General features: G+C 37.7%; 1 protein-coding gene across 1 annotated transcript in view; it reads left to right on the top strand.

Annotated features, from left to right (window-relative positions):
* Positions 1 to 2,722: 2,722 nt before the first annotated feature.
* SS18 (synovial sarcoma translocation, chromosome 18) overlaps positions 2,723 to 16,685 on the top strand; it is a 38,169-nt gene continuing 24,206 nt past the window's right edge. Inside the window, exons 1-2 of the mRNA XM_010009403.1 lie at positions 2,723 to 2,799; positions 4,104 to 4,188. Of these exons, the coding sequence (XP_010007705.1) occupies positions 2,723 to 2,799; positions 4,104 to 4,188 (162 nt within the window). The remainder of the gene's footprint in view (positions 2,800 to 4,103; positions 4,189 to 16,685) is intronic.

Below are 16,685 nucleotides of genomic sequence, written 5' to 3'. Positions count from 1 at the left end.
ATGACAGCGGCTCCGGACGACTCCATTTAAGCTGTTGTAGGAGGGAGAAAGTTGACTTGCTAAAGAATCGAAGAAAAGCATGTACAGGATTTGTATTAATCCACGTTGCTTTGTATTGGCAGAAGCAAAGGAGGCTGTTCAGACTCACTAGTAACTGGGTGGTATTTGGAAACTTAGTTCAGGACTTGAACTGTTACTAGTGTAAATAGCCATGAATCAAACAGATGTCAGATGACTGCAAGTTCCTTGTGTAAGAGCCTTTTTGGATACATGTAGCTAACCTCTGATCTAGCAAAGAATGAGAGTGTCTGCAGGGTGGGTGTTGCAGGGATTGGGATCTCAAAGAAGACCCCAGAGTTATAAGAGACCTCCAGGGTACTGTAGTAGAAGTCAGTACTTGAGCAGTGTATATGAAAAATACATACCCACTGGGTATAAAGCTGCCCGAGGGTAGTTGGTAGAGACTTGAGGTCACTGGGGTGCATATGGAGAATGCAGACAATTAAGTTTTTTGTGTGCTTTAGTCAAACCATTAATTTGATGGTGGTGTGCTGGCAAAACCCTAGGATAGTTAAAGCTGAAGAATCTTTGTAATGTACATAAGCTGTCATAAGCCCTGGAGGTGTCTTCATCCAGCTGGAAACTAAATTCTCTTCTGGTGGTAGGTGTTTATAACTCTTTCAAAGAACTACTTCAATTTTCTGTCCGCAACTGCTTAATCAAACTTTTATAAAACAGTGCCTGCAGCCGTGTCTAGGATATAGTCGTATTTCTTCTTGTTTGCTTTCCTCTTGGCCCAGACATTCCTTTCCTCTTCCCCCTCCCCCAAGAAGTCCCACTTACATAGCTCCAGTGAAGAATGCAACCAGCTTAACTGGCCTTCTCAAAGTCTGCCTGTCTGCTAAGCCTTAAGTATCTACTGCCTTCCTCTGTAGGGTGAGAGACATTCTAAGGAGAGCCTTGATTCAAGGTTTCCTTTGTAAGTGCTATGCTAGACTTCGGTATCAGAGGTGTTAGCCCCTTTTTCCTTATTTTTTTTCTGGTGAAAACAGCTGTTGTGTTTCTTATGAAACTTGACGTTGGTGCATGTGAAATGCGTCTGTATAGCAGTATGTTTGTGATCCTCTAGAGTATGCAACTCCTGTTCTGCCTAGTTTCTGAGGCTCAGACAGTAACTCAAAATACTGTAGTTCTTTCTGTGTTTAGTGTGTAATGACAATGTTTCCAGATCCAACAGTTTTGGGCAAAATAATTGCTCAGGGATTGTTCTAGTCAGTTCTGATGAATTACTGGTTTGACTTTAGGAAGACTTGACTGGTTGGCTCATTCTTACATGGATAGAAGTCCTGAGCAGACTGACTGCATAAGGTTTCTGACTCCATACCCTTTTCCTAATAGAGATGGATTAGTCAGAAGAAGAATAAGAAAGTATCACTGGGGTGGGTTTTTTGTTTTGTTTTTTTTTTTTGTTTGTTTGGTTTGGTTTTTTTTTCTGTATAGAATTTGTTTAGGTTGGATTTGTGGAGAAATAAAGGTGATGTAATGACACTATTTGTACTTTCCTTGTAGAAGCATGAGCCTTTTGGCAAGTCTCAACCATGTGGGGAAGAAGGAAAGTATCTTGGAATGGTTCCTGCTAGTTTTGTGAAATTCAACAGCTGGGTAGAGTGGCTTTCCACTTTGAGGAAGAAAAGGGATAAATCAATACAAACTTTTTCCATGTCATAGAGTGGTTTGGGTTGGAAGGGGTTGGGGCAATTCCAGGCACAGCTACAGGTTGGGTGGAGAAGGGATTCAGAGCAGCCCTGTGGAGAAGGACTTGGGCGTGTTGGTGGATGAGAAACTGAACATGAGCCAGCTTCAATGTGTGCTTGCAGCCCAGAAAGCCAACCGTATCCCGGGCTGTATCAAAAGAAGCGTGACCAGCAGGTCAAAGGAGGTGATCCTGCCCCTCTACTCTGCTCTCGTGAGACCTCACTTGGAGTATTGTGTACAGTTCTGGTGTCCTCAACATAAAAAGGATATGAAGCTGTTGGACCAAGTCCAGGGGAGGACCATGAGGATGATCAGGGGGCTGGAGCACCTCCCGTATGAAGACAGGCTGGGAAAGTTGGGGCTGTTCAGCCTGGAGAAGAGAAGGCTGCGTGGAGACCTCATAGCAGCCTTCCAACATCTGAAGGAGGCCTATAAGGATGTTGGGGAGGGACTCTTCGTTAGGGACTGCAGTGGTAGGACAAGGGGTTCAAACTTTAACAGGGAAGTTCAGGTTAGATGTAAGGAAGATATAAGGTCTGGTAAGCTCAGTTTCTATCAATAACAATTTCAGTGTCTTTTAGTATTAAATTTATGAACATTTGCAGACTTTAGAAGACGGGAAATTTGGGGAATAAATTTTTAAGTAATTTTTTTGTAGATATCAAAGATATGCAAAACTTGGAAAACTCCCCAAGAACTTGGTGCAGAACAAGTTGGTATTCAGAGGGGAAGCTTCACGAATGTAGCTCTAATAGTGATAAGAAACCCTTAAACTGAAATCTGTAAAACTAACTGGAGGGGGGAAATGGGAGCAAAAGAGTGTTCTCTAATTGGTTAAGTAGAACTTTTTGGAATAATCAATTTTTGTTATTTTTAAGAACTCTGAGGAGCAAGACTCAAACTTAACTTCAGTTCCTTTCCACAAAGAACATGAAACTTACACCAAACTTTTTCTTTATTGTTTCAGATGTTGGATGAAAATAACCATCTTATTCAGTGTATAATGGACTATCAGAACAAAGGAAAGACATCTGAATGCTCTCAGTAAGACATCAATCCAAATACACTGTGGACTGGGTGAATTTCCATCTAGATCACCATTCTTAATTTTGTTTATTTCACCTTGTAGAGGAACTGTACCGTGAAGAGCCGAAAATTATTGCTACAGATACTACACTTAAAATTTAGGGGTATTTTTGTTTGTCGTATGACTATGACTTCTGTCGCTTTTCATTGTTGCAGCTTGCCTACGGCAAATTTGTCATAATGATGCTTATAAAAATGGGGACTGTATAACCAAGATCTCTTTCCTCTGCATCATAATTGCACTTTGGAAAAGAGGTAGTTTTCTTTTCAAACATTGCGAAATCCTGTAGGGATGGACCTTTTTCCTGACAGCATGTTTGAAAACCACCTGCTTGTCACTTGCCCAAGAACAAACCAGCTTATCTTAGAGTTTGGCTTGCCAGAATATCTCATGTAGTTTTGCTCTCTAGTGTGGTCTCTGGAGAGTGATTCGAGAGAACTGTGGAAGGAGTGAATTACTAAGGAATATTATTTTCCCATTTTTTTTCTGGCATGGAATGATCATGTAATTTGACAAATACAAAATCACAAATGTGACAGCATCACAATATTCCTTGTGTCCATTACTAAGAGAACTGGTAATTTTGAAGTAGGAGGGGGTCATAAATAGTAGGTATTTTTGCTTTAAATGGGTGCTTTTACTGTAGCACCATTACTGCATTAAGCTGTTTGCAAGCCTGTAGTAATGTATTCGTAGTCTGTTCCTGCTTTTAAGGTTATTTTTGTGATTTGGGACTGGATGTTGAGACTCCAGAATGTGGTTCTGAAGCAGAAAAATCATTGGTTCCATAGCAAGCTTCCAAATGTCAGGGTCCTTCTGATGAAATGCTTGCACTGGTCTTGCTTGCAATTCACATGGATCTAGATGCAGTGTGTCTGGGGGCATAATAGCTCCTTTTCCCTAGCGTTTGCAATGGAAATGACACCAAACAGCCGCAGACACGCTCTGTATGTCTCTTGGTGACTTATTTTGGGGCAGGAAGTGAAATAGGTAAGAACGGTGTCACCCAGTTTTAGATTTGTCATAAGAAAACAGAAACTGTAGAGAGAAAAGCACAGATTTGGTGGAGACATTGGGGAAAGACTGGGTAATAGGTAAATGTGAGGGAAAAGGCTTTAGATTCCTAATAATGGTACTCTTACAAGTCTCATGAATCTTGTTTTATATAGGTAACTTTATTTATATGTATGGAATTAAAGTGAATTCTGATGTTACTGAGTTTATTACTTAAGATCTGATTTGCTGTTGTTTATTTTGATAGATACCAGCAGATGCTGCATACAAACTTGGTTTACCTAGCCACTATAGCTGACTCCAACCAGAACATGCAGTCTCTACTACCAGCAGTAAGTACGAAATAGTGCAGAAGTAGGGAATAGATTTCATTTGGGTTCCTGGAGGGGAAAAAAACCCTAAACCAAACAGGAACGTTTGAGGTAATGACCAAACATTTTCCCTGTGATTTACTGTAGAGTGAATACATGATGCCACGCCTCCTCATGCTGTATTTGGAGTAATCTCACTGTTTAGGTCTTGCTCAAAATCTGACCTGTTTAGCTGAAGACTGTTACTGTGAATTAAACATGCAGTGCATATTTAATCTGGCCTGCCTCATAGATAATGTAGTGGTGTGGCTTTTGGGTCCTACAGCAGTACTCTGTTTTTCCCTTTACATTAGGGAAAGGTGTGTGGATATGGAATTTCTTTTTTTCTAGAATATCATCTATTCTTTTGCCTCAGTGGAATGAGGTGGGATAAATCTTTGTCTGCTTTTCTGCACTCTAGGTGAGTTTCATCTTTTGCCTCTCTCCTAAAACAGAAGGCAACCCTTTCTAAGGTGGATAATGATAATACGGAAGATAAAAGGTTGTACAGGCTTAACCTGAAACACGGCATCACTTTACAAATGAAGCATTTCTTGGATAATACTTTCTATCTTTTTTTTTGATCTGGAGTTCTGTATTCCTAAACTCTTTATAAGATACCTTAATTTTTTCCTCTTTTCAATTGTTTATGGAGCAGTAAGGAAAAATACAACAAACATTAAAATAGCTTGCTATCTGTTTGCTTTTTGTGTTAATCAGAAAGCTTGGGGAGTTCATTGTGAGTAACACAAGGAAGTTCTTTGGTTTTTAGTAATAAGACTTCTCTTGAATTAATATAGTCTTGATTCATTTCTGTAATATGAAGCTAAAAAGAAAGTCTGTAAAACAGCCATTCCTAGATACTAGTTTTCACCAGCTGAAATTGAATTACTTTTTCTTTGGTCTCTGGAGAAGTGTTCTCCAATCATTGCTACTAGCAAAGCATCCTTTCAAGTTGGTACCTAGAGGACTACAGAAACAGTGCTTCATTATATCCAACCTGTTGTGCCTGTGGAGGCTTCTCTTTTTATGAATCCATGCTTGGGGTGAGGGGGAGGAGGAGGGGAAGAGAAACCTTTAAGAGGGCTGTTTGTATTACTCAACTAATACGTTTTTGGAGGCTTAATTCATATCCTGGTTCTGATGACAACTGGAAATGAATTTGACCTTATCCTAGTCTCTGGTGAACAGCCCAGTTCTTAAGGTTGAATGTGATGACATTCTCTTTTTAAGAAAATGAAGATAGAGCCAGGGAAGATTTTGCAGATCAGGACTGAAGTGCATTTCTGATCTTGAATGTAAGGAATATTCCACAACAGTGAGAAAATAGTGTAGTGTGGCTTTGTGTGTGGGATTTCGACAACTGAGGGGAATAAAAAGGTTGCTTCATAGTTTTTCTTTGAAACTTAAATATAAAGTGAAATATAGATAGATTTTGTAGGTGGTCGGACCTACCAAGTCAAATCGTCAAAGATTTGCTTGAAATGTAACATGATAAAATAAAATTACCTTTTTTAATATTTTTAAAACTCTGTTTTCCTAACAAATTTTAGCTAGAAGGATTTGGGAACATATGAGCTACTGTACTACTGGTTTTTTTTAGTGCAAGATAAACTGGCTTCAGACCCTTTTCCTTTACTGGAAAACTTCGTTTAAGAGCCTCATCGTTTAAGAACTGATGAGGCTCAAGTTGACTTGGAAGTATTATGTTTCTGTTCACCATGCTTCTGTGTCAGCTGTTGAACAGTCTCAGTAAATTCAAGGGTTGTGGGGTGGCAACAGTTAAATATGGAGCAAGATACTGTGTGTGTAAACATCTACTATTTTTAATAGTAAAATACTCAAACTTCATGGTACTACCATTGCAGTAGTTCCCCGCTTAGGAGAGCTTGAGTCTGGATAGCTTCTGAAGTTGGATTCTATCTAATCTATATATAACTGGAAGGTTGTTCCCCTAGAAAACTGTATTTTCTCTTTTAAGTTTTATCGTGTTTTAATTGGGTAAATACACACTCAATAAATTTTGTAACTTAACTATTGCTTCTTATGAAATGTTTTATGGTAAAATGAGGTTGAAAAGAGAATGCTGCTGTTAAGGTAGCATTCACACTGAACAGAAGAGCTAAATGATCAGGTTCATTGAAGTTTTTAATACAAGCTAAAATGACTCAAACCTGATGATAACTTTTTGTTGTATCTTCTCAAAATAGAATTAATACTACATATTGTTGGGGAAGAATGGTTGTAGTCAGCTTCTGTGCCTTTCCACATCTTTTAGAATGTGCTATTCTAAACATGTGACTGTGCATCCTTTCTGAAACTGTGGTATTACCTGGAGAAAACAAGGTAAATCTTATACTAAATGAATGTATAGTGAAACAACTGTGTTATGCAGAGAAACGCTTCTACACAGGGGGCCTGCAATTGAGGAAGAGGTGAAACAGGTGAAACAAGCATTGCAGGGTGTGGGAACTAGAAAGACTTTGAAACTCCAGTGTCGTAACAAAGCTTCTGCTGTCTTTGTATGCATCATAAATATAGAGTATTAAATTATGACTTCAGGGGTAAGAGTCGTTACTTCTCATCAGAAGAGGTATGAGGTTAATCTCCTTGAGTCAACTAGTCTTCCCTCACCCATGTGTACAGCAGTGTTATTGAGAGCAGGGCTGTTTTGGAGTTTCGTCCCAGCTGGGTGAGAGTGGTGGCTAAGTCCTTGTGTGGAGTTGATGAAGCTCTTTGCTGCTTCTTTCCAAGTTACAGCAGGTAGTCCATTTCTTGGACAACAGTTAAAAGTCTGTTTACCACCTCCATGTGGGATAAGCTAGCTTCCCCAAAAGGGCTAGTATGGTGAGGAACACATCACTTGCATTCTTTCGTTTTTCATTGGTGCTACTTTTAAGGGAGTCTTTGAACTGTAGAGACCAAAGATGCAATGTAAATTTTTTCACTAGAACTTCCAAGAAAACCTCCAAAAGAGAGTAGTGAAGTATTATGTGCATGTGTTTCTGAACACATTAAATCTCAAACTGCAGAATGGGCATCAAATCTTCCCTAACTTCTATTTATTTTCGGTTTTCTTGAGAGAGGGTGCTTTAATGGCATTAAAAAGTAATTACAAACTATTGAATGGGGGAGGGGGGAAACCAAAACAATAAAACAAACCCAAACCCTCACCCAAACAACAAACTTTTCCACTTGGACATTTTCCTTCCCCCATGTGTCTTCATTTCGCTAAATCTGTATAAGAAGAAAACTATGACCATCATTTTATTGGGAAAAGTAGAGGAGGTACTTTTGTCCTGCCTCTTCATTTTGGCATTAGTTTTATAATAGGCAAATGTTGAGGTCTGCAGGAATCATTTGATTAGGAACGTTTGTTTTGGTTTCTTTAAACACAGAAAAAGTGTTTTTTCTTTTCCCAGAGTTTTTCTTACATAATGCGACTTCCCTTCTGTCAGCATGCAGATCACTTGCTTTCAGTATGTATTTCAAGAAGGTTGGTAAAAATAAACATGATTATTGCTCACTTCTATAACATACCAGTTTTCTTTTACATTGAAAGTGCCAGTTTCTTCCAGTGGCAAGCTAAACCCTGTATGTGGAGTGGCTTCCAAGGTAACATGTAGAAAAATGTGCACATAAAATCCAGAAAAGAAAAATATGGCTTAGCTGTAATAGCTTAAAATAAGATTTGCAAATTAAACTCCCATTACTGAAGATCTAAATCAATCAAGTTCTTGTCTGGTTATGTACCAAATGCCTGAGAAAGTCTGGTGTCTGTGGTAGTGTCATGGTTTAACCCCAGCCAGCAACTAAGTACCATGTAGCTGCTTGCTTACATTCCCCACCTTCCAGTGGGATGGGGAGGAGAACTAGGGGGGAAAGCTAAAACCTGTTGGTTAAGAACAATTTTATAATGGAAATAAAATATAGTAATAATCGTAATGAAAAGGGAGATGACAAAAAGAGGGAGAAATAAAACCTGAGAAAGAGAAGTGATGCCCAATACTATTGCCTGCCCCCTGTTGACTGGTGACCACACTGTCCCTGAGCAGTGATGGAGTGGCTTCCAGCCAATTCTCCCGTTTATATGCTGAGTGTGACATTCTATGGTACGGAGTATCCCTTTGGCTAGTTCAGGTCAACTGTCCTGGCTCTGTTCCCTCCTCACTGGCAGAGCATGAGAGACTGAAAAGTCCTTGATCGGGGTAAGCGCTACTTAGCAACAAGTAAAACATCAGTGTGTTATCAGCACTGTTCTCAGGCTAAACCCAAAACAGCACTGAACCAGCTACTAGGAAGAAAATTAACTCTATCCGAGCTGAAACAGGATAATTTAGCAGGAAGTCTATTTGTGGTATCTGCTTTCCTGCTGCTCACAGCTGGCATTGGTCTTTAAACCTCTGGCTTAATTTTGTGTGTATTGAATGTTACTGTGTTGATTAAATTCGTTTTGAAGTAGATATACAAAGCAGTATGGTGTATTAGTCTGCATTAGTCTTTCAGAACACAAGCCCATGCCAAATTCAACTATTTGTAAACTGAATTAATAGAGAACAAAGCAAAAGAAAGATTGAATGTTTCCTGTCAAAGGCAAGTGTGCTATTAGTCGGAAGTGGATTTTGAAGAATAATTACTCTGATTAAATGTTTGTTAAACAGTTTTCAAAAATCATAATGATTTCTAAAGGCTTTTAAAAAGAGAAACATTAGGTAGCAGATTTTTTGAAAAAGGGAGGAAAGATGTTGCATTTATATACACCATAGCATATGAGTGCACTCCAAGGAACTTCCCTGGTGCTCTTCAAATGAGAGGCAAGTAGAGCCACCGTGGTTGGGATGGGTAAAAGAATTAAGCTTCACATTCCTGTGCTGTTACTAGAAACTATCAAGCTAGAGCCAATCCATAAATGATAAAAGGTAGTCTATTTGTGCTTGCACTGTCCCTGTAGAACCTAATTTCTTGAATTATTCCTTTATCCAACTTTTCGTATTCTACCTTTTTATTAGCTATGTTGATTTTTCATAGGAAAAAAAAATTCCTGTGTTTTGTGAGTAAGAAACACATGGGATAAGCCTCTTTTGGTAATAGTCTCCAGCCGCCAGTTAGTTTGGCTTCGTCACTAAAAAATGGGAAATGTGGGACATTAAGGTTCATGTTGTAGTACCACTTTACTCTTAAGAATTCACCCTGACTGCTGTGTTAGTAATCTCAGATACTCAGTACTTTGAACAAAATGGTAAATAAGACTTTTCCTGAAGTTGTGCAGTATTAGGGGTCTGTTAAAGATGAAATTTAATTCTTTATTGCTGTCAGTAGCCTGGTTCTCAGGTATGACTGCAGTAACCAGTTATAGAAGCAATATGTCATGATCTGCCTCTCAAGTCTAATGTATCTGTATCACTTAATTATCTTTGCTCCAAGGCTGGCACATGGTCATCTGTATCCATTTTCCTTCTTTGGGTTTTTCATGATATTTGACTTCTGACCTGTCAGTGAACACTGATACCTACATGTTCATTGTATGTGTGCAGCTTCTGGGGCTAACAGTGTCACCCAGCTTTAGAAAAGGAGAATTGTGTATGCTGCATTTTTAAAAGAGTTTTCAAATCGTGAATCTTCAGCTTATTCATGTATGCCATGGTCTTACAATAGAATTGCTTTATCAGGTTGTTCATTTTGCTCCAGAAAGGCTTTTAGATGTTGGAAAGAAGTTTAGCTGTTGTTGGACAAGATTTCCTTTTGATAGTAATGGTTGCGCTGACATAACCAGAGCTGTGCTCTCATGAGCTGTGGTTCTGTTGTGTGCTGTTTTAAAGTTGTCTTATGATCCAGAGAATCAGTCCAGATGAATTAGGTGTAAAGCAGGATATTTTCATTCTGGATTAGTTCAGATTAACTGCAGAACTGTGTAAATGGCTTTGTTGGCACAGCTGAAAGAGTACTATTGGGAAATGAGGAGCACTGGAGGGAACTTCTTAAGCCAGCGATTCCATTAAAAAAAAAAAAAAAAAAAAGCCAAACATCAGAATATGGGACTTTAAGATGTTAGCATGTTAGGAGTGAATTAATAGACCACTAGTGTACTCCACTTTAAATAAGAAGATCACTCTAAGTCTTGTATGCTACTTTGCATGTATTGCTAATCAGGTGTGTCCACACGGGGAGCTAGTGCACTGTACACAAAAAAATACTTCTATTGCCTACTAAATTCTGTGGCTGATTTAGAAATCAGTAAAAATAGCAGCCAGTTTGATTTAGGAGTGTGCTCTGAAGTGCATTTCTTTCATACTTGAAGATGTGATTTGTCTGTCTCTAGTACCATACCTGCACAATAGATACCTATTTCAACCCTTGGCAGTTTGCTGAGAGCTGTGGCAGGCATTCTGGTAACATAGATGCTGAGTCCTTTAGCCTGTATGGTTTTTCTGTTTTCCCGATTTAAATGCTCTGAGGGTTCTGCAGGATTCTTTCTGCTTTATTTGAGTTTATGTAAAGCCTTCTAGCTGGAATCGAGGTGGAATTTTTCTTTTCGGTTACTACATGCAGGCAAAACCTGTAAATACTGGACCAGATGTTAAACGACTTAGAAGTCAAAGAGGCAGGAGGTAAATAGCTGTGGAACAGAAAGCTGCTGCTTTTGAGGATAGATAAGACCTGTATTTTATGGGGGAATTACAGAGTACCTCTGAAGTCATCTGGTTTCTATAGCTCACTGTTCCCCAATTAGTGTCCACAGTTAACATATTCCTTGTCACTTAAAATAAAACCATCTGAATTTGTACCAGATTATTTAACATTCAATTTAAATGATTTCCAGTTGTATAAAAAGTTAAGAATTTTCTGTGATTATTTTTGAAGTATCACAAGAACTAGTCCTCTGTGGACATTAAGTATTTTAGGGTTAGATTTTCTAGTTGTTAAAATGATGCTAAAGAATATTTGTACAGAAAAATACTTTTATACAGTGACACATGCAATTTGAAACAAGTAAAGGTTCCAATTTCCTCTTTAAACAAAGTGTTTAAGTATTAAATTTTGCACTATTTTAACATTTTGACCAAATAGTCAGTTTCTTTGATTTTTTTTTTTTGGTTGTTTTTTTTTTGTTGTTGTTGTTGGTTTTTTTTTTTTTTTTTGGTTGTTTTTGTTTTTGTTTGAAGGTACTGAGATTTAGAAACTGGTTGTCATTCTGAATTTAAAATTCTTTACTGCTGGTGTCACAACTAGCTCTCAGCAGTGAGAGCCCAAATTATATTTGTAATTACCTTCTCTATTGAGACATGATTGTAAATGCATTTCACAGAAATCCTTCCTAACCCCCAAATATTACACTTGCTGAGAATTGATATAGGTTATTTTTTTTCTTTTCGTTTAAGATATTCTCAGTACTAGAATACCCTGTGCCTTGTAGAAGAGGAGTTGTAGTCCAATTAAATAACTCTTGTTTCTTTCAAATATGAAAAAATGTATTCCTTTATGATCTTATTTCCCAGTCTGACACCTCAGCAAGTACTCTGCAGGTGCCATCACCACCTATCAACAGAGTACTGTTCTGTGAGACTGGGACAGGTGCTTTGATATTAGCAATGTGGTATTAGCAGGGCAGGGTACCTCCTGGGACGAGATATTTTGCTTCACAGAAAATGGGATTTGAGAACTGAAAACAAAGATGATTGATTAAATCGAGTTAGAGCTTCTCTCAGAAAGATCAGAAGGCTCTTATGTTTGTGCTCCATGTAGCTTTTAATTGTTATTTGGAGAGAATTTCAAGAAAATTGTATTCTCCATAGTGTACTTCAAATAGCTATTGCTATTTGTATTGATTAGCAATACTGTGTGCTTAACAGTATCTCCTGTTTTTCACATTTTATTGATGATTGAGTTAATATTGCACCTCAGTTTTTATAACAATAAATGTTCTGTAACCAAATCTTTCAATCTGCTGTTGATTGTAAGAAAAACCTAAGAGGGCAGAGAAGAGATGATAGATGGAAGTTCCAGATGTACAATTCCGCCATGGCAGCTTTTATTGTTTGTTGCCTTGCATTTGATCTGATTATTATTTAAAAGAAAATCCTCTTAAAAAAAAAATGCAGTTTGGTGTTAAATGTATGCTTTCAAATAACTTCTGAGTTTAGTAGGATTTTGTTTGCTGAAAGTTGTGAGGTAAAATCTAATGGGTCTTGTGTCTTTTTCCTACTTTCCTTTTTCTTGCTGCATTTTTTGGTTAACACTACAGGTTAGTTTAGGTCTTTTTCCAGTTCAGATTTTCAGAGTTGGACAAAATAGCTTCTAATTTATTTCTTTTATGCTCGGATAAATTTTAAATGCTCATAATGGCTATAAATTGTTATCTATGTGTTTGGGGAAGCGAGCCAAAAATTAGTGTTTAGCAAGTGAAGCCGTGTCTAACATCTTCTTATTCTTTAATTTACTTTTTACTGATGGTAAAAAATTTAACAATTTCTGCTTCATACTTGGAATAAAATCAGCAATTACTTTAATTTCCTTTCTGTCATGCATCCAGCAGAAGGAGGGGAGTAGCTTCTCCTTTGGTTCTGTTAACCTAACTACATTTAGATGTCATTTCACCCTTTATATCTACCCTGAGTTTGTAGGGTTCCTGTTGGGTAATTTCCCTTTCTCAAAGGGTAGGAGTTGTTTGGTTTTTTTTTTTTTTTCTTTATTTAGTATTTGTCTTTCAGGTACCGTGTGTGTGGTATGCTAAATTTAATCTGATTTAAAAGAAGTTTATCACCTGTAAAAACCTTCATCAGCTCTGATTGATGTAGGGAAGTTGCTGTTTTAAAATAATTTTTTCTTGCTGCCTTCTGTCTGTGGCCGATAGAAAAAACCTTTGGAAGGAATTTCACTGGGGAATAATTATATCTGCAGGAGATGTTTCTGTTTAATTACTATCAGGTAGTGATTGGTTTATGACCCTGTCAGGCTTGTAAGATGCTTTTAAAATACACTGTATAAAATCCTATATAACTCTTTCAGTTGTATATATATAATTGTCTCTATATCTTACTTAAACTTTGTTCTAGTGTCTTCTGTTGATGAATTCCTCAGTTTATGTGATTTATGTGGTGTCTTGTATGTTTAGTGTTATTCTTCAATTTATTGACTATTCTTCTGGGGTTTTCTTTGTTGTTAAAGCATAAATGGGATGATCTACTTTTTGTATGTATCATACATTAAATTGTATTTCTGTCATGTCCTTTTATGTTCATTTCATTTTGAGGTAGAAAAAAAAAATCTGTCCTTTTTTACTTGTGTCAGGTGATAGCATTCGAAGTCTTTAATCACTGGTTGCCTGTCTTTGCAATCCTTCTGCTTTTACAATATCCTTTTGTGATTGTTTTTCTCAAATCGAACTGTCGTGATCACAAATACCATTACTTTTTTTTTTTCTCCTTGCTTATTGTACCGCATTCTTGATACGTCAAGTACTGAGGATAATCAGAAAGTTTTTTATGGATCTTTTTTAATTATTTTTTTCCACCAAACTGTTTGGGTAGTGGTCAATTCTTTTTTTTTTTTTATTTTTTTATTTTTTTATTTTCTGGATTAGTTACAGTAGTAGTTCTTCTTTCTGAAAAAAGAGTGGTTCAAAATTCAGTGCAATTGCTGTATATTTATCCATGTTGAATCCTGGCACCATTCTTACTTTTTTCTTCTACAATTTTCAGTAATTAATCTTGCAACATTTTCGGATGTTGGTATTTACTAACAAATATTTTCAGGGAACCTCTGTATGTTCCTTCCTTCTTTGAACTTCATGCAAGGTTATTGCTTATTTCTTCCCTTGCAGCCGTTTCTGATCAGTTGAAGCGTACACCTCTGGACAACATATTTCTGCAAAGGCTTTGTCAAAAACTTGCATTAAGAAGTTTTTGTTAAATATGCAGTTAAGTGGTTTAATTTGTATTTTTTAACATTTCTAATAGATCAGAAAGATTTGAGTTCCTTATCTTGATACTTTACTGACTTATCTTTATCATCCTTTGAGTTTCATAATACTCTAATTATTTTATCATTTACTTGTAGCTTGGGGAACATGGCTTACAGATTTATGATTCCTAGAATGGTACATTGTTTACTTCCTGTTCATCTTATGGGGTAGTTTAATGAAAAATTGAATGTTTTTCGCAGCTTAGATCTTTTTCTTGCCATGTTTTCAAGAATCTGTAATGGATTCACACAGGTCTTCAGGCTCTTTCCGTATCCAGAAGCTCCTCTTGCTAAATTATTTTCTGGTCGTGCTTTTTGGGGTGTTTTTAATCACCCCCTCAGTTCTCTCAGTTCTCTGTAGTTTGTGAAGTCTCATGTGGTTTTGTTTTTTTTTTTTTAACCTAATGGGATTTTAAAAATCCTTGTACTTTTTTCCCCTGTCCTTGAATGTCTGCACTCTGAGTGCTGTTTGTCACTGAGTGTTTGTCTTGAATAGTAGTTGTTTTGAAAACTGCCAGAATAAATTTCAGAGTTGGAATATGTCGTTTTGTCTCAAATAACCCTTTGGAGATTTATTTTTTTCTTTGTGTCCATCTTTCCATGCAAAAGGGCATGCCTGTGCTGGTGCAATTACACTTACAGAACAGCTAAAACCTGACTATGATCTAATATTTTTTAGTACTTCATAGTAATTTTCATTATCAGCATATTCTCTGAACATTGGGTTTACTAATGATTTATACTTGGAATCCAGGTAGTTTGTTTTAATTCTGAAAATATTTCAACTTGGATGAGTTTTTGGCTTTGCTTTCTGCTGACATGGGGCTGTTGTTAATACTCTGAGCTCTAGCTGCTCATGTGGAGGTACCAACAGTGTAGGTTTTGCTGGTATTCCAAAACACACTTTCTAAATAAAACTTAAAAACAGTCTCTTTGTTTTCTTTCTTGTATGTTTCTCTGTTTTACATGATTTCTGTTAGATACAGAAGCAGGATGAGAGCTCTTGAAGGTGAAGGGAAAGAAGACTTATCTGCAGCATTCTTACTTTGGTTGCTTACTAGTGGAGGAAGATCAAGCAAAACTGAGGAGTGTTTTACTCACAGTGTTCAGGGAGTAGAGCTGCCTTTCACTTTTACCTCTTCTACCTTCTGCCATTTCTGCTGTAGGATGAGGAAGACTTGCTTATAAAAGGTCCTTGTGGAGGAAGGAAAGGAATTCAGCAAGAGAAGTCATCTACTTGCTTACATTTTCCTTCATCCCTTTCCTTTCTCCTGCTGAGAAAAGCCTTCACTAATTTCTTGAGGAATTTCTAAAAATATTGCAGGGAAAATAATACCTGCTTGAGATATTTGAGGAAATGTTGAGAAAACAAATAAGTACCGTTCCCCTCCTCCCTCTGTCAAGTGAGTATGTGTCTGTGTACTACCCTGATGCTACCATCTCCAGGGCTCAAGAGGGGTCCTGCCTTATGTTCATTTGGAAAGTGTTCCTCTTTTCTCCTGTATTACTAGTTTGTCTTTACAAACCTCCTGATGAGTAGGTGTAGGTATAATGGGGGCTGGGCTAGACAGGAACTTGGGATTTATCCCCTCGGCTCTTTCTCTGAAGAGAAATGTGAGAAAATACACACATGGTTGTCTCACAGGAAGAGTTTTGCGTGGATAGTTACGGCCTTTTAGAGAGTCCTCAAAAGCCAAAGACCCAGGCTTTTGCCCTCACAGAGATGTTTTTTATTCTCTGAAAGCATTTGGCTAAGGTATGTGAGGAGGATTGTGCAGTCTCGCAGGTGTTTTTACTAGGAAAGCAAAGCTGGCTACCAGCAGTTTCTGTGTCTCCTTACATTGCTGTGAGTAGAACCTACTGGTAAATTCCCCCTTGTATTTATTGTTTTTCTTGCTCTCCCTCTTTGAACTCTCAAGGTTATTCAGTTATTGTCCTCACAATTTCATTAGGAAATTTGCCAAAAACATCCTTTCTAGGCAGCTGTCTCTGGACCTTTGGAGGCCAGCACTAATGTGCTCTCAGTCTGTAGGGGGTGTTTGGCACGGAATTATGAACTAGGCCTTCAGCGCTTCGGGGGAGAGATGGGAAGAGATCGCAAACGCTTTACCACACCCAGGTGCAAATCTTTGCTAGTCTGTGAGCATTCAGAGGCTTTCTTCTTGTGTTGTACCTGTTTTGTCCCGGTGCAAGTTCTGTTAGCAGCAACAAATTGTTGGTGCGAGAGGATTACAACAAAGAGCTGTTTTTCTGCTCAACAAATGTTGCTTTGAAGGAAAGCTTGTGTGTGTGTGGGAGGGAGTGACCCCAGCAATCTTAAACTGTTCAGATATAATTTTTTAATGTGGCATTGATTTGTATTTTTATGTTTGAAAGCAGTGCTTGAAGGTGCTGTGATGTTGCCTCCATGTAATACTTCATGTAAAATTGATTGGAATATTAAACATTTTGCCAAAATTAATACTGGGAGGAGTTAACCGTATCAGTGCGAGAAACGCATTTCAGTGCTTTCTTTCATA

Source organism: Nestor notabilis, unplaced genomic scaffold (assembly GCF_000696875.1).
Source record: "Nestor notabilis isolate BGI_N333 unplaced genomic scaffold, ASM69687v1 scaffold5522, whole genome shotgun sequence".
Taxonomy (NCBI): Eukaryota; Metazoa; Chordata; class Aves; order Psittaciformes; family Psittacidae; genus Nestor; species Nestor notabilis.
The sequence above is the reverse complement of the archived record's forward strand: the minus strand, read 5'-3'. Positions and strand labels throughout refer to the sequence as shown.